The 26,049-nt window shown below is 39.0% G+C and overlaps 1 protein-coding gene across 3 annotated transcripts in view; it reads right to left on the bottom strand.

Annotated features, from left to right (window-relative positions):
- The window catches only part of KCNK2 (potassium two pore domain channel subfamily K member 2), a 95,144-nt gene that overhangs the window by 37,584 nt on the left and 31,511 nt on the right, over positions 1 to 26,049 (bottom strand). For all 3 annotated transcript variants that reach the window (XM_036344571.1, XM_036344569.1, XM_036344570.1), the window contains exons 4-5: positions 6,497 to 6,657; positions 4,079 to 4,265 (exon numbers count right to left, since the gene is read on the bottom strand). In XM_036344571.1, the coding sequence (XP_036200464.1) occupies positions 4,079 to 4,265; positions 6,497 to 6,657 (348 nt within the window). The remainder of the gene's footprint in view (positions 1 to 4,078; positions 4,266 to 6,496; positions 6,658 to 26,049) is intronic.

Here is a 26,049-nt window from a genome sequence, read left to right as displayed (position 1 = left end):
TTATCTTTCTCAGCATTTGCTAATGATTAGTAAAGTGTCTTTCTACCATTTTTCGTTATTTCCTCTGTAAAATTAAAGTAATGAATTTAAAGAGGGTTACAACAAAAAGAAATCGCAGTAATAAGACGTTTACTAGACTAAACTCAATGCCATGCAAATACCATTTTGTTCCAGTTCCCCCACAAAACGGCGCCGTGGCTCTAAACTTCAGGGTCGCCACTGATCCACACACTTCACTCTGCAGGCAGCTGAGACTGAATATTAACACGCCCACATGAGCTAGCCAGGTTCAGAGTGTTTGATTTCTTAAAGTAAGTTAAAAAAAATTGTTTTTCATCTTCTACAAAACCATAAAGTAAAAATATTTGTCCTTTTTTTTCCTGGTACTCTGGTTGCAAATATCAACATTATTTTAGGATTCCACCCACATTTCTTTTATTTATAATTTTTGTTTCCTTAGAGTCTCAGACCATGTGGTCCCTATACTAGATTGACACAGTCTGCCAATTGTTGAAAATAACGCATACACTGTATTATAGCATTGAAATTTGCTAAGAGTGTAGAACTTAATTGTTCTCACCCCCCCAAAAAAAGGGACACATATGTGAGGAGATGGATGTATTAATTAACTAGGAGGCGGGAATCCTTTTACTAGTACAATGTCTATGTATATGAAAATGCCATGATGTATACTTTGAATATCTTACAATTTTATTTATCAACTGTATCTCAATAAAGCTGAAAAATAAAACAGTGCATTACCATAAAAATAAACATTAAAAATAAAATACAAATACAATGTTTTTCACCTAAAAATAGAAGATATATCACCTAATACATACGTATTCTAGTTATGAGCCCTTATTAATTATGTTTATAAAGTGGTACAAGAGCCTAAGATTAGCATGCCATGAGTGTAAGCTTTGTTAGCATCAGTGTGTCTCACTTTCTCCTGTATTCATACACTTTCCACTTCTGCTTAAGCCAAGTAAATAGCTTTGATGAGAGGTAGAAAAATGGGTGTTTTAGGACAGAAGCATGTAGTAGATGGAGGTACAAATGTCTGAGCTTCTTCTCTCCACATTAACCTGCCTCAGGGCCTCCATCCAACCCACAGATGTGTACACAGTATTTTTGACCAAAGCAAAGTGTCACTCATGAAAACATCCTCATCTTCAAAGATATACGTTCCCCAAGAAGGCAGGCTTTGCCAGGTTACTGTAATTAGCCAATCAATAAAAAACATACGAACTCTCAGCCTTCTGTGAGATTTTATAGAACACAACATGTTCTATAAACACAACATGTTCTCTTTCTGAAAACATTTAGGTGAGAAGTTTGGGTCAAGAAAGAACATTTTCTGATTTTGCATTGTTGGAGGTCTTAAGTCTTAGCAAGCATCGCCGATATTAAATGCCCAAAGTCCATTTAGACTTCTTTAAAGCTGGAGCAACTGTCTGTGTTTGAACAGATGAAATAAAAATATTAAGGACAAAACTAGGAGTGCCCAGAAGGGAAAACTCTACCAACTGCTAGTCTCTCTTGCTTAGGAGTCACGGTAGTTTTTCCAGGTGTTAATAATTAAATTAGAATGTGGCCACTTGTTAAACTTATGAGGCTACAGTTCTTTATTTTTAAAGGTTTTGACTGCTGTAAAAATGTTATTTTGAATATATTTTAAATCGTAAGATTAAAAGAAAGAATTTTTTGTGCACTTTTTTTTCATTTAATCACAATGATTTTCAAGTTTCTACAAATAGGGTAATTGTAAAGCATTACGTATTTATTTGTGAAAAAAATGTATATATTCTCATTCCAAGAAATATAATAAATGAGCGAAGTTGAATAAATGCTTTAAAGTTTACCATATTGCCAATGGTTTCACAACCATTCTCTTGCATTTATTTATTAAGTAAAATAAAAGTGATTAAGACTAAAAAAAAAAACCAAGAAAAACAACAAGAAAGAATAGTAAATAGCCAGAAAGTATAAAACTCTCCTAAAACTAAATTAGGCTGGTGAGTTTACTCTGGAAAATTTAACGGCACATTCCTACTATAACGTTCAGCATGTTTTTCTAATACTTCCAACTGATTTTTTTTAAAAGAATGGTTTAGATTTTCAGTAGCTGGTCAAAATGATCCATGACTACTTGAAATTACTTTTACCACAATTATACTTTACTTAAAACTGGAGTTAGAACAGTATTAAATAATATAACAGGAAAAAGGAGAGTGGGAATGACAGAAAGGTAAGTCCTAAGAGCTACAACAATAAAGCAAAAGCAAGGCGTCCGGAGCTGCCTCTGGCTTCAACAGTGTTTGGACGAACAGCCCCAGGGACGCCCCTTCTCCCAGCCTGGGCCACTCTCCAGCGTCTTACCCAGTCACCACCCTCAGCACCACCTCCGAGACCAGCCAGCACACCGGCTTTTTTCTACCTTAACTCCTTATGCAAACAACCATGAGCTCCCAGATTCCTCAGCATTATCCCACCTGCATGGAGGCTGCGGTCAACCACCTGCCCCCCTCCCTCCCCCTGCCTCTGCGGGCGCCCACACCTACTTCTCTCTGGGCTTCTATCTGGACCCTGAGGATGTGGCTCTCCAGGGCGGGGGCCGCTTCTTCCCCAAATTGGCAGAGAAGCTCCAGGGCTCTGAGCGCAAACCCGGCGCGGTGGCCGCACTGTCCCCCAGGACGCGCTGAGGCCTCCCCAGATGAGTGGGCAGAACTCGGGGCGCCAGGGAGGCCGCCCCGGCCTCGGGGAGGAACCTGACCAGGCCCTGGTGGACCTGCAGGCCCTGGTTCTGCCCCCGGGACGCTCAGCTTTAAAGTCCTGCAGAGCCGCTTCCGGGTGAGGAGGGGAAGCGCATCAAGAAGATGGGCCACACCTGGCTCCCTCCGCAGGCTGCGGCCCCGGGCCGGGCGGGGCCAGTGGCCCTAGGAAAGGCTCCCCCTCCAGCACCACTAGGGGCCTGTGGAGCCCCGAGGCCTGTGAGGGGCCCCTCTGCCTCCCCTGGTGTCTGCCCTGTGCCTGAGCCTCTCCCTGAAACCCCAGCCATTCTTTTAACCACCCCGAAGCCCTCTCCCATGCATTGGACTAAATGGAACAACAAAGCTTTTCGCAGCAATAAATAAATAAATAAGCAAGCAAACAGCAATTGAAATAACATATATAGAAAAGAAGACATTTTAAAATGAATAAAAAAGTGGACACTTTAACAAAGGCCTAAAATATTTTCCCGAGAACTAAAAATTAAAGACGGTAAATATTGTAGAGAAACAAGTTCTTAAGTAGCTAAGAACATCTACATTTTGCAGGTGTTTTTTAAACTAAGATATGAAAAGGCCTAAGAAAAGAGAGCAAAGATAAGTTAAACTCAAATTTTTGTACCTCTAAAAAAAAAAAAAAGAAAAATTAAGAGGCAGACATTTGGGTTTGAAAAAGAGGGTGGGAATATAAAATTCTGAATAACCTGTAATTAAATCTCTTTCTTAGAATAAAAAATAAATGTCCAGCTGCACCAATCTGCTTACCTCCACTGTCATGGAATGGCTTGCTTTTTTTTTTTTTTTTGGCTTTGTCATTGTTATGGATTAAAATGTGTCTTCCAAAAATATATGTTGAAGTCCTAACCCCTAGTACTTTGGAATGCAACCTTATTTGGAAATGAGGTCCTTAGAGATGTAATTAGTATGATGAACTCACACTAGCCTAGCATTAATCCAATATGACTGGCATCCTTCGGACACAGTGAGCGAGACACGGAGAAAGCCATGGGATGATGGAAGCAGAGATGGGTGTGATGGGGCTATAAGCCAAGAAGCAACAAGGACTGCTGGACAGAAGCAAGGCAGGATTCTGACAGTCTCGGAGGGAGCATGCCTTTGCTGGCACCTTGATTTTGAACTTCCAAGAGAGAATGGATTTCTTTTGTTTAAAGCAACCCAGTTTGTGTACCTGGTTATGGCAACCTTAGTAACGAATACAGTCACTGTGTTGTGCTGCAAACCCAAGTGAAAAGTCTAAAGAAGGGACACGGGTTAGGAGAGCAGTGGCGGTGCCAAGAAAAACTTACCTGCAACGTAGTCACCAAATCCAATGGTTGTTAAAGTGATAACCACAAAGTAAATGGCGTCCAGAGCACTCCAGCCTTCTATGTGCTTAAATATGATAGCGGGCAGAGCAACGAAGAGCACACAGCCAAACAGTATAAATATGATTGTTGAGATGATGCGAATCTTGGTCTGACTAACATTCCACTTCTAGGGAAGAGAGCAAGAGAGTGAGAGAGAAAGAGAAATTGACTGAGATTAATTGGTTATTGGCATACGCACAAAGCTAACTTATGTACACTGTTATCAACAAATTAGCAAGTGGGAATTTTATTTTATTCCCTTTTATGATTAATTTTCCATTGTCTTTATAAGTCAAATTTGGGTATAACGTAACTAGCTCAAAACATCCAATGCTAATAATGATACCACTTTAGTCTTACAGAGCTTACAACAGGTAAATTACTCTCCCAAGTAAATCACATTTGCTCTTAAAATACAAATTTCAGATTTACATCATCCTTTTGTTTACCGGAACTACTCTTAAAATATTTCCAGTCTATAGGCATACAATTGATTGTGGGGTAAACACAATCTAGAAATATATGAAAATGGAAAAAAAACTGAACTATGAATTAAATATTTACTACTGATCAAATTATTCCTTCTCACTCCTATCACATTTCCAATCAATATTCAGTTGATTAAAAGTGGATGTTCAGAGACTTAAAGTTCACATTTAATTCCCAGATGAGCCTGATGAACTATCTCTCGGCCTATGGTCTTAAACTATAAAACTAAATATATCAAAGATGACATATAAATAAGGATAAATCTTCCACACCTCTAAGCTACAGCTGCCATCAGAGTACCCACATTTTTTCACCTCCTTCTCTTCTCAGGAATCTCCACAGTGTGACTTTAAATGAAGACTGTACAGTCAGCAGTTTATCTCCAGGTCTCTTTTTGAGATGAATCACCGTGAATTATTCATCTCTAACTGAATCTGTCCTTTCTAGGTCACAGCCCCACCATAGAAGAATCACTGAATGGTAGAGCTTGAAATTTTTCTAGACATAAAGGTCAATGAAACCATAGAATGGAAAATAGAAAGAAAAGTCTCGCTAGTCCACCGTGCTTATCGCACACCTGAGAGCTACGTGACTTCACATTTGTAAAGTTCTCAGAAGTGTTTAGTGCTGAATGCGGAATCGTGACCCCTGGACTGTATCCCCTAACAGGGCACGGAATTTGTCTAGTGCGCTGATGTCGATGCAGCACAAAAGACACTGCCCAGTATCCAGTAGGTGCTTAAAACTCTGTTGAATAAATGAACAATTCGGTACTATCAAGTTCACGCCTCTCCTCCTACCTCTCAATTAATATAAATACAAGATATTTTTATATCAATATAAGAAAAGTATAATACCATACAGAGGATAAAACTCCTGTTTGGGAATAACCACACCTACTCCACTCCTAACAGTAAAAATATTTGAGAGTGAACTTTGAACTTAAATATGAAACATAATAATGCTAAAAACTAGAACTATGGTTTAAATTGAAAAACCATACTCAAGAGTCTTATTTCATCCATAGAGTTACATGTAAAATGCTCTGACAATTTTGTGAAAATATGAAAATGTCATTTAATAATAACTAAAATGTATTTGGAATAGCGGTGACAGTAGCAATAAATCATTTATAACCCCATCCTCTCACACAATCATTTTCTTTATCCAGAATTTTCTTCAAGAATAGATGTTTGTACTCATGATGTTATTGTTTTTTACTTAAAATTGTAACAGAAGCATTTTCATTTTATTTTTTTCTATTGAATGTAATGTGGCCATGAACATCTATATATATATTACTGTTGGTTCTACTGAATTATATCACTTTGATAGATTTCTATCAATGACATTACTAAATTAAGTTGTATGGTCATCTTTATTGTGTTTGTCATATATTTCTATATCCTTCATAGAAGGGTTATATGTTTACAGTGACACCAGCAATGAACAAGGGTACCAAAACAATTTTTAAATAATAAAATATAGCCAGTCTTTACTAGTTCTGTTAAACTTTAACCTATATTATCTCTAACTCTCAGAGTAATGTTTCATTGTCAGTAGTTCTACTCACATTAAATAAATTGCAAAATATAGCTAGGAGACAGTATATCTAGAATTTGAACTAGGGCTGTCAGATTTCTACTTTTTAATGCATATTTTAAGAGTTTTCTCATGCATTAATTTATTCATTCAGATAAGTATAAAAATAACTATACAGTGAGTTACATGCTAATAGGAGTACATATAAATTGTTATGGAAAATCCAATAGTGAATGTATAGCTAGCTGCTCTGAGGTAATGGAAAAAGTGTAATATTTTAATACATTAAACAATAACCACATGTAGTTAAAAGGCTATCATACTTACAATAAACGTATCTTCCACTTTTGCAATTCCTTTCCCAAATATGGTCCCTAGCTGATCTCCAACTCCAGCCAACAGAAAACCAAAGAGGGGAATTCCCAGTAAGGCATAGATGATACAGAATATTTTCCCCCCTTCTGTGCGTGGTGAGATGTTTCCAAACCCTAGATAAATTTAAGAAAAAAAAGAATCCGGTTGTTTATAAATGAGTACTAGTTTAAAACACATGACTTCAAGGTCGGTTAAAAAATTCCTAAATATTATATCAATCACAGATTTCAATTAGTTTAAGAATCCTTTTGTATTACATAAACTTTTAATATATTTTAAATATAAAATACATATAAGCAAACATTTCAACAATCTCCAAAGTAAACCCATTGTTCCAATTAAACTAGATAATGAAAACTGAGGGGGTAACACGTGTAATAAAGCAAATATTTAATTAAATGTACTTCTGTCTCTCTATACTTAAAATCCTGTTAGCTACAAGGTTTTCATTGCCATTTACTGAGAGAAGTGTATTGCTTTAATGGGCCACTATTTGGTCACGTTAACCATACATTTTTCTCCCCCTAATATTTCCATCTTTCCCTTCTTCCTACTCAGGCAGTTTGGTGTTCATTGCTAGTCAACTCATCTACTGACGTTTTTGTTTTAATGTACGTATCTAATTTTCAAGAACTTTGCCTTTTGTCATTAGCCTGTTTTTATGAAATGAAAATAATAATTATATTCATTTCTTTGTTTGTACCGTGTATTAACTCAATTCCTTGAGCGAAGTGCTACCCTTCCTTTATTTAGGTGAGTTTCTTCAAGTGTTTGCGAATTCCTGGCTGTATTTTCATACTTGTAAGCACAGTACAACACTAGATTGGTTAGTATTTGTGGCTGCAATGGATTTCCCAGTCTCAGTGAGAATCATGGTTGAGCTGGTGGTGTATGTAAGATTCTCTTTAAAGGAGCCCTGGTTGAAGTAGACTTGTGTTGGCCAAAAAGAGGGAGACTCATGTCTGGCCAGGCTCTCCTAGTGGGTGTGCACTTCACATAACTCTTGAGAGAGAAGGGTCTCCTAATTCCTCATGATCGCCACCAACTCCCAGCCACCAACTGCCCTCTAGCCTGCTGCCTGCTCTGGGAATATGTCTAAACTTAACTCTGAAATGCTTGTATTCACATCTTTATTCTGGAGGTGAAGACTGGACACAGCTACAAAATTCCACAAATGTTGGTTAATTTATAGGCTACTGGCCCTGGGCTCCCTTCTGCTTCTAATTTTGGTGCCTTCAGAAAAATTTTCTCTATGGAATCCTCTGTTTTGCTTCTATGGGGGACGTGGGCTCCCCAGTTCAAAAAGAGTTCATTGTCAATCTGAATCTATACTAATATGCTCCATATCATCCCCCAAATCCATCCTACTGTGGTTCCCTCAATCCTTCAACCTCCAGCCACCTCCCTGCCTTCAACCACACTATGGAATTCTTTTCCCATTATTTTTATATGTTTTTTTTGTCATCTCAGTGCAACTTTTTGGGTATATGAGGTAAAATGAATGTTTATATCAAACAGCTGATAAAGTAAATTCATGTTGTATCAGATAAAGAATTAGATGTGTGAATTTAATGATGTTTTTTAAGGTGGTAAATATTGATCATCTAATAAAACGTCCACAGATTTAGAGTAAGATATGCAAACATCATGATTTTTAAAGCATTTTACTTAAAAGTCTAAGATTATCTGATTGAGAGAGATATCGGGATGAACAGCCTGTAAAAATGTCACAATTTATTGTAGCCATTTCTGGATCTACGGCTCACTATATGTGACCCTGGGCAGATTATTTCCTCAGCTGGTGACAGGGTATGATTGTTATTATTATCTACTTCATCAAGCTGCAAATACTAAGTCAGCTGTTACATGAAGAGTGCTTAGAAAAATCTATTACACGGTATGCGCTCAATATACGTATGTTAGGCACGGTGATCATTATGATTATCATTATTATTGAAATAGTACCGGTAGGCGCAAAAAGTAGCCAATCGTGTATTTAACCCATGTATTTAAGAGCCAGTAGAATGGGGTCACGATTACACAACGCTCTCCACTGCGTTCTGAAATGTCCTGTCAACCGTGGGTGCCATCCTTTGGAAGGAGCATTGGCAAACAGCACGCAGAGAGGAAGGCAACTTCTCACCCTAATGGTTGAAAGGATGGAGAATGTCCATGCTGAAGAAAAGATGGAGAAGGGAAGAATGCAGACCAGCTGCTCTCAACTATCGGAATGATTAAAACATGGGAAAGGAAAGAGACCTACTGTGATGCTCAAGGCAAAGAACAAAAGGAAAGGATGCAAGCCACAGAACGTGAGCTCATGCTGGGGTAACTACAACTAAAACGGTGTAAGTGGCTGTAAGAGGCAGGCAGTGACATTTGACATTTGACATTGCTGTTTGACATTTTGGACCGAGCAGTACCACCATCACATTTTGCCACTGTCCTCTTAAAGGACACAGTTTTTCCTGTTCCAGGATCCAATCCAAGATTATGCATTACATTTAATTAAAACATCTTTTTTTACCAGTTGTTTTTGTTTTAATCTCCTGGAATAGTTTCTAAGCCTTTCTTTGTCTTTCATGACTTTGATGCTGTTTAAAGAATACAAACCAGTTATTGTTATTTAATTGTGTCTGGTACATCCTCACAAACAGATTCAAGTGATACATTTTTGGCAGGAATATCACATACGTGATACTGGGTCTTTCTCGGCGCAGCACAACCAGAGGCACATGATGGTTTGTCTTAGGTGATGATGTTGACCTTGAGTAGTTGGTTAAAAATGTGTCCACTACATTTTCCCATTGAAAAGTTACTATTTTGACCTTTGCAATTAGTAAGTCATTAAGGGGGAAACACTTTGAGAGTATGTACACATTCTGTTCCTCAGACTTTCACTAATGAGTTATAGTATCTGGAAATAAACATGTAAACAGTGCTAGAAAACAAAACGTTGAAGGTAGGTGAAGTAGTAGGATAGTAAATGAGATAATAATAATTTCACATAGAAGATGAAAGGCCCAGAATTACTAACAGATCCCAGGGTGCAGAAAAAGGAATCAGAGTGAGCAAGGTTGTTGTCCGTCCACTGTCTTGTTCTGAGTGGCTTCAGAAACCTCCATGGGTTGTAATGGACACAGAAGTCCCTATATAAGAAGGAGGAGGGACTGGGAGCTCCTGAGTCAGGATAAAGAGCCTGCCATGGCTGGCCCTCAAGACCTAGGGGAAACTGGCAGGACCATGGGCTCTGATGTAAGGAGTCCACACATTTACCTAATTTACCTCCCATCTGCACTTATCTGCTCTTGAAACGTTCTCTATCAGAACAGTATGTGCAAAGGGTCCATCCAGGGCACATGCAAAAAAGGTCCAGAAACCTTGTATTGAGGCAGGTTAGTATAAAGCTAGGAAAACTCCTTGGCAAGTGGAATGGGGAAACGGACAGTTGAAGGGAAGGCTGAATAATTTACAGCCAGCTAGTAAATCACAAGATTTTGTCTTCCCTAACCAAGGACACTCAGAAGCAAATGGTTTACATCTTCCAGACCATGCCAGGGCAGACACACCTCGGTCCTACTCCCTTTCTGGTGACATCTTTGAAGGTAAAACTGACCAGAGAATGATCCTGATCCCTCTAAATGCTCATTTTGATGCATGAGAGTGTCAAAGAACACATCTGGAAAGCTGATGAATATTCTGATTGAGACCGCCCCTAAAATTCCCCACCAGATAAAAACCCTTAAGACAAAGGACCCAGAGCAAGCTGTCCCTTGAGTATGCCTGTGCCTGTGTCTCCTCCCCTCCCCGCCCCCTTCCCCCCCCCCACCTTCTTCCCTCAGGCATGTATCTTTGCCTTCTTTCTCCTAAGCTCTAAAGCTCCCAGGAGATTTGCAACCAGGGGAGCAGTAGGCAGTGGCAGCCTGTTCCGGGCTATACCCTGAACCTGTCTCCAGAGTCCTCCTTTTGCTCATGTACCTTATTTCCTGAGTCCATGCAGCCCAGCTGGCTCATTTCTTCTGCCTCTGAAACTTTCTTTCTAAAGGGCCAAGGCAGCTGTGCCTAGGATCACTCCTATTGCTATGATCTTGCTTCTATCTTAAGCCGTCTTTTCTTTCACTGTCCCCAGCTTTAATAAATGTACCCTCAGAGTCACGTGGACTCATGTCTTTAAATCTGTCCTGCATAAAGTCAGGAACACACACATTGCAGACCACCTGGGTCCTGGTCCCTTTCTGGGGACAGCATCAAGGTTATATGGAGAAGACAAAGGCCATCCCAAAGGTTAGAAAGTGAGGGGATGTTTAACCAGAACTACTAGTATTTGGACCAGTGTACTATTTCTGTAACACTATCCAAGAATGGAACTCAACAACTTCAACCCTGTCCTATATTCTAACATCAGTAAGTGAAGCACCAAGAACAGGAAGTCCTTGGCACTTGTCAAGGTGGACTGTTTTGACATCAGTTCTCTGATTATTCCAGAGAGCCCTGCTAGGGTCCAACGCTGTTCTTGATTGCCTCTCCAGATGAATAACGATGCGGCCCTACCTCAGGTCCATTACCCTATTCCACCCCATGTCCTCTTTTTGCACAAGAGGGCAAATGTCTTCAGTTATATCCATAAGAAGTATCGTGCCTCCCAGAAGGATGGGGGTCAAATTTTTTTAAAAAATATTTTTTTAAAATTCTGACTGTGGCATTGCTATAAATAGATTCTATTGTTTAAAAAATAAAAGCCTACCTTTCAGAGGGCTCCATTTGACCTACACCATGCAAGTTCAAAGGGCGTCAGAAACCAGAGCTCTAGGTTTTCATCCATTACTGGTTCAGATTTGGCCCGGAGGCGACTGGGACATCTTCAGATAAGCTTATGGAGGATTTCCTCAGGAAGCCTGCTTACATCCCCAATACAATGGCCCCAAATCAAAAGAGAATTCTAGGTAGAAGGAAATCTACCTTTCATTGATCAAAAACTTGAGACCAGTCCCTTGTGGCATCTCCGTGCTGCATTTTTATCATCTCCCTAACAAAGTGAGCAGAAGGGCGCAGGAATGAAGGAACCTGACCTGGTTCTTCTCTGAATGTATTCTGCTCCACCTTAGAAACAGTTGCATGGCCACCATTGTGCTGAGCTCTGTGGTTGAGCCTGTGCCGCAGGGCAGGCATTCCTCATTCAATCACCTCTCCCCAGCGCACACAGAGTGGCCTAGCAGTTTTCTGATGTAAAGGGAATCCCCACACATTTCCTTGGGTGACAGAATCAAGTGGCTATTGGGGGGAGGGAGGGAGGGAAGATTTCTCGCGGTTTTCCCCCCTCTCTTCTCTGTATAAAGTAAGAGTAGACTTCCCTCCAAGTTTTACCACATGTTCTAACCAGTGAATAGCTGCTAGACACTAGTTAACTGACTTGATATGATTAATGGCTTTATGAGTCACAGATGAAAGGTATCCATTAACTCTAAGCCATAGTTTGTCAAGCTTTTAAAATATTAATCTTAGTGACTGTCTGGCCAGTAGGCCGCATCTTCATTGCCCAGAGGTTTGACAGACTATTATAACAAGATGAAAAAGAAACAGCATTAAGTGGTGGTTTCCTTTAACTCCTAAATGAATGCTGTTCCCCCTGAGAATGCAGCTCTCAGCTTATGGCATCTCACATGCATAACCAGAGAGTGAAAGGAGTGCCCGTCACCCAGCTTCCAAAGAGCTCCAGGGACTAGGGCAGAGTGAGGAATGACGGGGCCTGGCCTTGGAGGAGGTGGAGTGGAGCAGAGACCAGAGAATGAGACCTGGGGGTTTAGGGGTGGGGTTCATTGGTATACCAGGGTTGGCTTAAAAACCAATTGTTAAATTTTCAGGAATTTTTCAAGTCAGCTGACTTCACATTAGTAACTTGAAATCATTTACACTAGGAATATTTTACACTGCAGAAATTAGCATGTTCTACGATTGAGGGCTTCCCCACCCCCTTGCCACCTACTATTTACCAATACGTGACAGAACGTAACAGGGTCAAAGTTAAGAAACTGTAAGTAGTCTGTGCCATTAATTTGGATGGAAGCCCAGCCAATACCTGTAAGTCAACTCTTGGCATTTATAGGAGTACATCACACAGAATAGCTATCATCTCTTCTCTTCTTCATATCACTTTCAGGGAAGGACCTTCTGTAGGCAACTCCTGTAAGTCCATTATGGATCATCTGGCAGGAGGCCCCTACCTGCCCCTCTCTGAACAGTCCCAAGTGGATAGTTCCATTTTCTGACGGAATTTATTGATACTACAGATAAACAATGCCCTCCTTCAAGCACTGCAAGCATTGGTAATTATTTAACTTGTCCTAATTTAATTAAATAAGGAAGCCATTAGACTGAGGTAGTTCTAACTAATACCTTAGCAGCCTACTTAAGCAAACCCAAACCTAACCTAGAAAATGCTCCAAGGTTAAGAAACCAAAACCTATGGACAACCAATCACAAACAGCCAACTGGAATTTCCCAAATAAGGCCCCCCCCTTAAGCGACAGCCAATCAAAGAACTTCCTTTATAAAAATCTTTCCCTGGCTCCTGTCAGTGGGTCCCTTCTAACACTTCCTGTTTGGTATGGCCCAATTCAAATCCACTTTTGCTCAAATAGACTCTTAACATTTTTAATATGCCCCACTTTATTTTTTAGCATTTGCAACAATCCACTTAATAGCTATCTGATTTCATATGTAGATATATTTTTTTCAAGTAGCTTGCCACTTACCATAATTGACAACCAATAAATATTTCTTGACAGGCACATAAACCTCAAAATATTCTATAAAGAGGGTAAAGATAAAGAAAAATATACAGACAAATACAGTGTTTCTCTGTGGGAACTCATAAAAAATTAAAAAGTTCTCCTTCATTAATAAATAAATGTACTATCTTTGCATTCAAAATAACCCAGTTTTTACATTTTACAACTTAATGAAATGATTCTAAAATGCATCTGCAATAAAATGAATAATAATAGTCAATAAATATTTAAAAGGAAGACTAATGTAAAGTTTACTGACAAATTAAAAAAATGCTATCTATAGTTTTAATTAAAATTATGTGGCAAATTACTAAATAAAAACAATAGAAAACATAGGAAAGGTTCCCAGCATGCAAATGAATTTAATATTTTATAATATTACCAGATCGATTAAAGTATCAAATATTTTTAATATGACCCAAAAATATTATACCAAACAGATAGGAGAGTAGTTCTCTAAGCATAACTCCCAGGACAGAACAATAAAGAAAATGAAGGATAAATATGACTACACAAAAATATAAGAATGCTGTATGTGAAAGGAAGGGCAAAATCACTCTGTAAAGGCCAGACGTTTTTGCTGAGTCAGTGAAGAAAGACCCAAATGTTTCTAACTAGTCCTAGGAGGATCTCTCTTGATCAAAGAGCTAAGCTTCCATTTCATTTTTAGGGCTGAAGTGGCCTGAATTCGTCATGTTTGCACCTGTGATTTGAGATGTTCTAATTCAGTCTTTCACAACAATTACTTAAACCTTAGATTATTACTTAAGAATATACCTATTAATGGAAAACTTCAAATATCCATATTGATAAAACCAAAATACATTATTGGTTAAGTGTCCATGGGACATTTACCCTGTCAAATGGCCAAATTTCACAAATAAGTTCACTTTCGTTGAAAAATATCAGGGTAACCTTGTAATAAGCGATTATTTGGATAACAGTGGCCTTTCTACCCTCTGCGTGAGACTTACATAAAGTAAGTAACATAGTTAAACTGTTTAGACTTGCTGGCTGCAGCAACATACATACTTTGTACTGAAGGGTTCTATTTGTCTACTTTGCATTTCATGAAATGACTCTTTTAGCCAGCTTTCAATGTGGAGGTAGGAGTTTATGGTTACTTTTATTAACAATAGAAATGATAAAAGCAACAATAAATTAAAATTGCATTTACATAAACCCTTTGGAAGTTAAAGACATTTTTTAAAAATCTAAGTAATTCTGAGCAAAAATTTAGGATGTAGGACTCTAATACCCCAATTCCATGAAGAGCAGATTTGGGTAAGACAAAAAATGCATACTATTATTTTACTCAGTTCAATTCTACATCATAAAGTATGAAGCTATACATAGGAAAGAAGGAAGAAAATATCACCAGAGCAATTTGTGTGATTAAATTCGGTTCACTGAAACACTTATCAATAAATACTATTTGCCAATCCCTGTGCTAGATACTGAAAACACAAAAGATAAAGAAATCACTGCTTTAAGAAATTCCAAATCATTAATAAAATCGATTAGATATGCTCTCTACCAACTTTTCTTTAAACATTAATGAAGGTAAGCACACCAATGGAGAAAGATTTGCCACACCAAAAACCAAGGATGGCAATATGTGCGTGAAAAACAGTCCCATTAAAACACTGGGTTGGCATAATGTGGGTCCTATGTTTATTTTGATCTCTGAAACAGCCAGCCTCCTGGGCCTATTCAAATTAGGTCTATTTAAATGTCGAATCTATTCAGAGGCGAGAACTGCTCTCAAAATGCAGCATTTAAGCTCTAAAGGTAGGACAGTTTGAGTTCTGAATAGTGCTGTTCCTTTAAAAATAATCAGACTAGTTTGTTTCATGTCCCTCCCGACAGTAATTCAGGTGAGTGACGATCAGATAACTATAGTGGCAGCTCATTTTGCCTTGCCACTCTCTTTGACTGACTTTTTTCTTTAATATCTCATGGGTTGTCTTACCAAGGGTTTCTTAGTGGAGTATTTGTTTTCATAGAAGCCTGCCCCTTTCCCAGCCCCTACCTCCCCACATCAGGAGTGCTGGGGAGGCCCCTGAACGCTGTCATCTGAGAAATACCCTGTTTCAATACTCTTGGCCTCACCAACACTATCTTGTTAGGTTTACATCAATCACCACGGGGCCAGGGTTCTCAAATCTCTCCCATGCCCAGATCCAAAGGCCATACAGCTCTGAAGGCAATGAGGAGACACCCTCACCACCCTAATGCTTCGATTCTCCTTCCGGCTTCTGAAAACTTCCACTGCCACCACCCCAAGTCATCAAAATAGCCTGACTGTGGTCTTTTCCCAGCCCAATCCATCTCATAATAGTTCATTCTCCTTAAAGCACAGCTTTCGTCCTGATATTCGGTAACTTTATAAATGTCCCAAGGTCAAGTCAATGTACAAGTTACCACTTCATATTTCCCAATTGTTAGAACTTCTAGGAATATCAGACTCATCATCACCCACTGGAAAAAAAAAAAAAAAAGCTGGACTTTTCTGACTCCTTACATTTTTTATGTTGTTTGCTCCTTCTAGAATATAAAATTGGGGAGCAAACCCAAGCAAGTGATGTGTCCTGACACTCCACCCTCACTAGCCTCAAAGTAAATCTGCCTCTGCCAAATTATGATGTAGGATGACCTTGATTGGAGGACCTCTTCTGGACTGACTATGGTATTACTACTATGTTACTATACTGTCATTACTACTAATAAAATAATTCTCACTACCAGTAATAAAAGCAATGGTCAACAGGTCAACACTATTATTTATTGAACACTCCCTCTCTCTCCGTACTATAGGCCAGATATAGCGCTAATCCCTTCCTAGGCACACCTAATTTAACTTTCACAACTCTATGAGATTTAAGTACAACTAATTACTCCCACTCTCTGCATGTGGAAGCTGAGGTTTATTGAAGTAAAGTATTGTGTTCAAGATTAAACATACTAAATGCTGATGCTGAGATTTAAAGAGTAAGCATTTGGGATCAAGGCTATAGATACTGTTCCTCAAACTTAAAAGATTGTCTTAATTATATAACCACAGAGCAGGTATTCATACCTATGGCCCCACCATTCTGCCAATATCTGCTGTTTTTCCTAGTCGCACTGGGAAGGAATGTAGAGGTGCATCGAAATAAGTGTGTCCATTTATTAAAGTAACTAACTCAAAGGGTTGTTTTGATATTTTTAAAAAGAATATTTTTATGTATTTCAGAGAGGAAGTGAGAGGGAGAGAGAGAGAGAGAGACATCATGATGAGAGAGAATCATTGATTGGCTGCCTCCTGCACGCCCCCTCATTGGGGATAGAGCCCACAACCCAAGCATGTGCCCTTGACTGGAATCGAACCAGGAACCCTTCAGTCCGCCGGCGGACACTCTATCCACTGAGCCAAACCATCTAGGGTGGGTTGTTTTGATATTTTATTTTAATGTTAACATCACCAAACTTCCTCTTGGCCCAGAAGCCACTTGATTGACACAGTATTTCACAAGATGTCTCCCTTGCTATCTTTAGTTGCAACTTACATAATAAAATCCTACACCACACTTGTAAATTTGCAATTCTTTAAGAAGTGACATGTTTCTTGCCATTGTTTATTGCATGAGCTTCTAGCAAACATATTTTCCTAACAACATACAACTGCAGTTAAAGGTGGAGGGGAAATTCCCCTGCAAAGGAATTTTGCCAAAGAACAACAATAATAGTCGATCTGCATATTGTTTCCTAACTTACCCAGCTTTTTCTTCAATGCATTGGTTTACATCCTATCCCCTTTGCACCTATGCAGATATGTGCTTGGTAAGTGGGGGGAGGGAAGGAGATAATGAGAGGGGAGCAGGGAGCAGGGGTAACAGTACATTTAAATAGTATTAGACCACCACCCAGTGTTCCACTGGTGACAACAGCCTCCAGCAAACATGACCTGGGAGAAGTGAAACAGCTCATCTCAAGGCCCTTCTCGAACCCCACAGGCCACTTACTGTGAGAGCATCTCACTTTTCTGGATTTGATTGTGTTTATAGATGTGCATTTTTAATAAGATGTGACCACTAAATGACCACTATTTTATCTTCAGCTGAAGCCAATAAACAGATCTGTTCAAGATGTAATGAAATAATCCTGTAGAAATGGCTGTAAATTTACATGCTATTAAACTGCCCCTTATCTGATTCTGCTCTCATCCCAAGATAACATAAGCTTTCCCATGTATTGATAGAGATTGTAAGTCTGGAATCTAAACTTTTATGATAATGCATCTCCTGAATATCACACTTTAAAGGTTACTGTTGAAAGAATTTTCCTATAGGAACGTCAGTGTAATTTGATGTTATATTCCTGATCATACTTGGCATCAAACAATAAACCATGAAAACAATAAATAAAACTATACTGTTGATTAGCAACGATTCTCTCCTTGACCAAATTTGGGTCAGGCTCTTCTGAGCTCTCTTTTTCTCTAAGCCTTGTGATGCTATGGCCTTCCTCCTAAAGTCTACTTCTAGCAAGATTCCTGCTAAATCAGTTTAGCCAGGATTCCCCATCCTCAATATCTGATAACCCTTGATATCTAATCAGTTTTCTCATCTGCCACCACCAACCAGGTGATATCTGATCTGCCTTATAGGCCTTTAACAAGAATCCTATTAGGTTATTTTAAACAAAATCCTCCCTTATCCTAAGGCTTCCCTTTAGTAATTTTCAACCTACTGGCCCTACTTCTTGCTTCCTGGTTGTAAATTTCCACTTTGCCTGGTTGGAGAGTTAAGTCCAATTCCCCTCCCCTTTAAGAAGATTCCATGGCAGTGGTCCCTAGTCCTTCCATGATAATCCTGAATAAAATCTGCCTTACCATTCTTTAACGGTATCATTGAACACTTCTTTCTTTAACACTATGAGCAGTAAAACGATAAAACTCATCTACTATCAAATTGCCCTAAAAGTAATATAATAGCAATAATAAATGCAAAATTCCTTTTTTTTCTTCATTTTAAAAAGTTGAATCTTGGTGGATATTAACCTGAATTATCAAGAAAGCTATGCTATTTTTGATTTATAATAATTTTCCTCCATTGCAAACAGACTCATTCAAATTTATTTTCAAGAAAGTGCTATTTATTTTATAGCATAGTGGTTAGGACTGCAGGCTCTTGAGCCCAAATATATTGGTTTGAATCCTTGCTTTGCCATTCTGCCACTGAGAAAGTTACTTTAAAAAAAAAAAAAAATCTCTTGGTGGCTCAGTTCCCCCATTTTAAAAATAAAATTTTAATTCCTTCATGTGTATGTGAGACAATACACACCAAGGAATTAGCATGGTGCTGGGCACACGTGAGTCAATGAGTATTAGCCAGCTCACGGCACTTTCCTGACCGTAAATAAAGCATGGCTCGGGCACTGCCACTGATGCTCAGAATGTGTCCACTGTTGATAAAAATAATGCTGGTGATGGTGATGGTGCTGCTGATGCGGCTCCTTTTTTCCCCTGAAACATCTTTACAGTAAGGAGTTGAGCCAAATTGCTTATTCCTGCTTTTTACTTTGCCGATTATACAAGGAACAAAAACAGCTATTACTTAATACCAATCAAAAAATCCATAAGGCAAGTGCTCGAAGTTACTGTAATTCACCTTTATTGTCACAGCCAAGCAGGCATTGGCCTCCAGCAGAAGACTGCATCCTCCATCAGCAAGTGGCAAATGTAATCATTGCATCCCAGCCACACCCGCGATTTTGGAGGAATTACTTTGACATACCTCAGACGACTGCTAGACCGTATCTTATCTGAGATGACCCATTATTTTTCTATATTCATAATGCAAAGCACCAAGGATTGAGGGAGAAAAGGCACCTAAATTTTTTAAAACAAAACAGTAAAATGTAAAAGTTGAAATGGCCAATAGAATTCTAATCCCTTCATTACCCATTTATGGAAATCTGAGGCCAAGAAAAATTGAAATATTGGTGATAATTAGGTAGCATAGGTTAAGGAGATAAAATGCAAAGTTTTCAATTGTTGAGTGTCTATCCTATCTAATAAAAGAGAAACATGGTAATTGGTGTATGACGGCTACCCTTCCCATTGGCTAATCAGACTGATATGCAAATTAACTGCCAGCCAAGATGGCGGCCGGCAGCCAGGCAGCTTAAACTGAACATGAGGCTTGTTTGCTTCAGTGACGGAGGACTGGAACGTTCCCCGCCTGCCTTGCCGGCCTCTGAGCTTGCAGTTTAAAAAACACTGTAACAAATATAGAAGCTAAACAAAACCCCAGAAACCAGCTTTCAGCTAGCTGGGATCTCAGAGCTGGAGTTGATACAGAGTTTCGATTATAGAACCGAAACAAACCAGATACCTGTTTTCAGCAGCTGAGGCTAAAGCTGGCCCAGAATAAAAAAAAAAAAAGAAAGAAAGGAGCAGTTGGGAGCTTCAGTCCCAGCCTGAAAACAGCCCTCAGCCCCTCAGCCAGACTGGCCAGGCACCCCAATGGGGACCCCCACCCTGATCCAGGACACCCTTCAGGGCAAACCAGCTGGCCCCCATCCATGCACCAGGCCTCTATTCTATATAGTAAAAGGGTAATATGCCTCCCAGCACCGGGATCAGCGGAGCTGAGAGGCCTCCAGGCACCGGGATCAGCGTGACAGGGGGCAGCGCCCAAACCCCCTGATCGCCCTGAGGCTCTGTGTGTGACAGGGGGCGGGGCCACAACCTCCCTATCGGCCCTGGTCTGTTCCTGACAGGGGAAGGCGCCCCAACCCCCTGATCGGCCCTGCTCTGTGCCTGATAGGGGAGAGCTCCCCAACCCCCTGATCACCCTGCGGCTCTGTGTGTGACAGGGTGTGGTGCCCCAACCCCCCTACCCCACGGGCCCTGCTCTGTGTGTGACGGGGTAGAGCCATAACCTCCCCATCGGCCCTGCCTTGAGTGTGAGAGTGGCAGCGCCCCAACCCCCTGATCAGCCCTGCTCTGTGCGTGACAGGGGGGAGCTCCCCAACCCCCTGATTGGCCCTGCTCTGTGCGTGACAGGGGGTGGTGCCGCAACCTCCCCATCGACCCTGCCTTGAGTGTGACAGGGGGCGGTGCCCCAACCCCCAATCGGCCCTACCCTGAGTGTGACTGAGGCTGGCATCGCAACCTCCCAATCTGCCCTGCTCTGTGCATGACAGGGGGGTGGCGCCCCAACTCCCCAATCGGCCCTGCTCTGAGCCTGACCAGGGGCTGCACGTAGGGATTGGACCTGCCCTCTGCCACCCAGGAGCAGGCCTAAGCCAGCAGGTCGTTATCTCCCGAGGGTCCCAGACTGCGAGAGGGCACAGGCTGGGCTGAGGTACTCCCCCCTCCCCCCCAAGTGCACAAATTTTTGTGCACCAGGCCTCTAGTAGTTAATAAAATTTAACTTGAAATTGGGGGGTAAGGAAATATGCTTGCCCTGGCTATTACCTTGGGGCAGTAATTCAGAACTCATCAACTGTTGTCAGTGTCAGACAGGAGTGGAGAGAGTGACAGACAGCCTACCTGAAAGATGCATAATTATGCTGACACTGAACTTGATGATGACAACTGAGGTTGAGCCACCAAAGCCATTAAGGGTCATCGATTAAACTCAGTTTAAATTCAACATCCATTAGCGTCTTTCTGATTCATCTCTAGTCTGAGATTAGATCCCCATGCATTCTTTGATTTTATATCTTTGAACTAATTTATTTGTGTACCTTATTTTTTATAAGGTATGCTATAGAGGAACATTAATAATGTACATTTTACATGCTTAAAAACTATATCCTCAATAAGAGTAAGGCCATGTAGCCTCAATATCGTATAAGGTTTTCTCACACAGTGTAAAGGCAAATATACTTTGCTTAATTCAATATTTATAAGTAAAAAGAATCTTGGAGGGCACATCAGAATCCAGTGCTTTTCAAGCCAATTTGTGCAAATTACTTGTGCATTTTCCAAAAGTAACAATGGCATAGCCTCTAGAAAGGCGGAATCTTAGTAGTAAGTCTCTAACTGGCAGGAGACAGAGATGAGTAGGTATCATCAGTTCACTTAAAATTACGGTAAAACCCACATACCTACTTTTCTCAAGGTATGTTGTAATACCAGGGGTTACAAGCACCAACATGGCAGCCAGGATCTGAGGGTTTAAAACCCTATTAATGCCATGTACTCACTGCATAACTTAGGCACATTTTTTAATCTCTCAATACCTTTATTCACTTATCCCAAAATGGGAATAAAGACAGCAAGTACCTTACAGAGGTCTTGTAGGGATGAAAGCTTTAGGTATATAAAAAGCACTCAAAACAGTACCTGGAACATACTAAGAGCTACTATTAGTTTGTTATTAAGCCTGTCCACATTGAATTAAGTAGAAAGAACTTTTGTGGCTCCCGCCCACACTCTACATCCACAAATTAGAAAACCAAGTCCAAAATGGGGGAAAAAAAGCAATGTAGAAAACTCAAAAATGAATATCTTTTAGATTCCCAACTGCCACTCCCAGCCTATTTTCCTGGTCTACTTTTCCCCGAAAGCTATAGTGTAATTAACAAATAGCATGCTATATAGCTTACTTCCTTGTTAAGTCTCTCATTAGATTTTTGTCTATTTATCTGATGTACTCCAACCACCTAGAAACTATTCAATAGTCACTCAATAAATATTTGCCAAGGAAATGACTCTGAAAATGGTATTACTGCAGGGCCCAGAATATGTTTTCAAAGCACAAAGGAGAGAGTAAAACATCATATCTACAATCTGGACCCTAAAAACCAACAACAACATCAAAAAAATGAATTCACTGGGATTGAAAGACAAAATTAAGTAAAGAAAAAGAGATGTATATGAGAATAAAATATGAAAGAAAGCTAAATGTCCAATTGAAAAATTAAAATCTATGTTCTAGATAATTAAGGAGCAGAATTGAAATAATAGAAAGTCTAATTAGAGCTGTAGCTTATAGAATATAAATGATTTTCCAGAATTACAGAAAAAAATAAAGGTAGAAAGAATTTTAAGAGGCAAATGATAAAGAAAACAAAGGAACAACATAAAAATTGTCAATGTCCCTGAAGGTGGAAAAACAAAATCATTATAATCGAATAATCAGAACTATACATAAACAAGGGTTTTTCTAAAATAAAACAAAATAAATGAAACCAGACAAGATTAAAAGAAAAATCTCTCATCTAAAAAAAAGCGGGGGGTGAGGGAGGGGTTGGAAGGGGAGAGTTAAAGAGAACAGGTTACCAATTAAAGCAGAAAAATCCTCCTGTGTAACAGCAAGTGACAAAAGAACAATAGAGAAATATCTACAGTTGCGATAGGAAAAAGTTGCAATCCGAGAATTTTATACCTGACCATGTGTGCAAAAGGAAGCCAATTGCAAATATGCAAATATTTATTCCACTTGCATTGAAAAAACTGAGAATAATATAAGTCAATTGCGAGATAAATCCTCATAATAACAAGGTATTTCTACGGCATGCTGCATTCTTTCTCTCCCAGTTTAACTGACACATTTTGGATCTTACATAACAATTTAGATGACTGGATCGTGTTGTCTAGAGAATAACTGAACAGAACTTTTTTTTTCTATACAAAAGTAAAGCAGCATGATATAACTGGTAGCTGTTATAAAAGACAAGTATATTAAGTAATGACTTTCTGTATCTCTGAAGTTCAGGTTAAAAAGCCTACTTTTATTTTTAGGGTGTTTTTTTTTTTATTGAAAGACAAGTAAGGCATTTAAGGACAGATATCTTATGGCAACAAGCTCAGATTCATAAGGATCACGGGTATTATTATATTAAATATCTCTAAAAACCGGCCATCATGATAAGATACAAACTATATCAAGCATATATAGGAAAATCACGATAAGAAAACATGGGCATATCTAGTTATAGTCTTTTTTATACATTTCTGGATTTTTCTATGAATCACATATTTCCATATATAAGGAAACAATTTATATGATAAATTTTTTGATAAATAAAATTTTATAAGTAAAAGAGTAACAATCATGATTTTTTTTAAAAGCATAGGAAAAGGACTATGAAAAAGTGGTCCTGGGCCCTTGGCCAGGTGGCTCAGTTTGTTAGAGCATCATCCTGATACACTAAGGTTGCAGGTTCAATCCTCGGTCAGGGCACATACAAGTACCAACCAATTAATGCATAAATAAGCAGATCAACAAATTGACATTTATCTCTCTTTTGCTCTCTTCCTTCCTTTCTCTCTCTCTAAAAAACAAAAAATAAATAAAATGGGGTACTAGATAAAGGAAAATAAATACAAGTATATTTATTATATATGTTATATAATATTTAAATATCCAAAGAGCATTATAGTGACAAATAACTAATGATCATCAAAAAGGCTAACGATATGAAATGTTCTTTTCTTTTTACTGAATTTATTGGGGTGACATTGGTTAATAAAATTATACAGTTTTCAGTGTACAATTCTATAATACATCATCTGTATATTGTATTGTGTGTTCGCCACCCCAAGAAGATCTGACATGCTCTTAAATTGGAATAATATGCAGCTGCTAAAACAATGAAGCAAATCTTCAGGAAGTGATAAGAAAAAGAATTCCAAAATATATTATTATGTGGAAATAGTAAGATAGGGTGGGTTTCACTTGTATAAGGAAGGACCATGTATATATTAATTACACTCATATACATATATACACCAATGATTTCTTGAATAACAGCATGAAACGGTAATAGTGATTGCTTCTGTATAGAGAATGGGAGACTGGGGGTCAGCTGCAGGGGATTCTCCCTCTATATAAGGGGTCCTTAAAAGAGTATACAACATTTCAACAGCTGATAACTCAATTTTGAAAATGAACTGCATATTAATAAACACTGACTTTGTAATCATTCAAGTCTGTATACATTTTTGGGGAACAGCAAAATAAATAAGTAAATATATATACTAGAGGCCTGGTGCACAAAATTTGTGCACAGGTAGGGTCCCTAGGCCTGGTCAGAGATCAGGGCCAATCTGTGGGGTGACCGGCAGGCAATCAAGGGGCCCCTGCTGGCACCTGCCTTGGCTGGCCTGGGGCCCTTGGGCTGGGGATAGCTCCTGCATTGAGTGTCTGCCCCCTGGTGGTCAGTGCATGTCATAGCAACCAGTCATTCTACCGGTCATTCTGCTGTTTGGTCAATTTGCATGTTTGGCTTTTATTATATAGGATATAAATATACATATTTAATATTTTTATTGCATTTGAGAGAGAGAGAGAGGGGAACATCTATATGATTGGCTGCCTCCTACACACCCTGCACCAGAGACCTTGCCTGCAACCTGTGGAGTGTGCCCCCAACCAGGAATCAAACCAGCAACCTGTTTGTGCATGGGATCATACCCAACCAACTGAACCACAATGGCTAGGGCTGTCACTGTATGTTTTTTATCCTGCTTATTTGTTTCTCATTTGTTTGTTTAATTATGTAAACGTACTCCTCATTACATTTTTAAAGTAAAATTATACAGCACTTGATTTTAAGTAAGCACATCATTAATTGCTCACTATTTTCAAGCCCAATGTTGCCCTATAAAAGAATGAGATTTATTTTCTGTATTGACATAGGCAAACACCTATCCAGAGTTGCCTTGATTTATGTACCTTTCCCAAAGTTTCCATGAATTTTGAAAGGCAATTAGCACTGCACATCTTCAGACTTTTGGCAAATAATTGTACACTGGAACCAGAAAACATGGTATAAAAGACAAAAGAGTTTGTTAAATGTGATTTACAATCAGGTCTAATTTTTCTCCCTATAATTACCCATAATTAAGAATGTCTTTATCATAACAACCTGCTATTATCATAAGTCCATAATTTCCTCTCTCTAATTTATACCCCAAAGAATATGTTGACTTATTTTTCTGGCACTTAAATTTCATTTTCTTGAAATTTTTTCCCCAAAGCCTGAATTTTTTAAACCCAGAATGTCGTGGATGGAGGTTGGACTTTCATGTTCTAAACTATAACATTTCCCATCATGTTTACAGAAAACAACTCAGAATCTGCAGGAGCTTGGGACAACTGAAAGAAAATGTTTGACACTGTAATGTCACTCAGAGCTCAACAATAGGAGATTGTTTTATTTTTAGAAACAGTTTCACATGGTTTCCGTTTGAGCTCTATCCTCAGGTCTTTGTTATTATTTAATCTGCTAGCAACTACCTGAGCATATCGCAACATGATATTTTCTCTCAATTTGTGAAGTGCCACTAAAATTTCATTTTTCATCACCCTGAAAAGTAGACTTATTCCAGCCAATGGTTTTAACCCCCTTTGAGGACTGTGAACGCTTTTGAGAATCTGATACACACTGTAGACCTTCTCTCCAGAAGATATAATCTTAAGCCCTCAAAACTTATCCACATAACTTCCATGGTTTACAAAAATTAAGCCACAAAGCTGATTTCAATCTTCACTGAACAATGTCGAGAAATGGAGAAATAGAGCAAACTCTTTTAAAAAAAGAGTCAATATTATGTACATCGTAAACATTATTAAATATATTGTCCTTTTAGTTTTCATAACATCCTATGAGACAGCAAGCACGTGTATTAATATTCACCTAGTAAAAAGTTTAGACTAGCCCCATGAAGGAAACCACTCAGAAACACAGTTCAATGATGTAGTCAAAAATCACACA

The sequence above is a fragment of the Myotis myotis genome, unplaced genomic scaffold (assembly GCF_014108235.1).
Source record: "Myotis myotis isolate mMyoMyo1 unplaced genomic scaffold, mMyoMyo1.p scaffold_m19_p_18, whole genome shotgun sequence".
NCBI classification, from domain to species: Eukaryota; Metazoa; Chordata; class Mammalia; order Chiroptera; family Vespertilionidae; genus Myotis; species Myotis myotis.
This window is presented reverse-complemented; position numbering and strand designations above follow the sequence as displayed.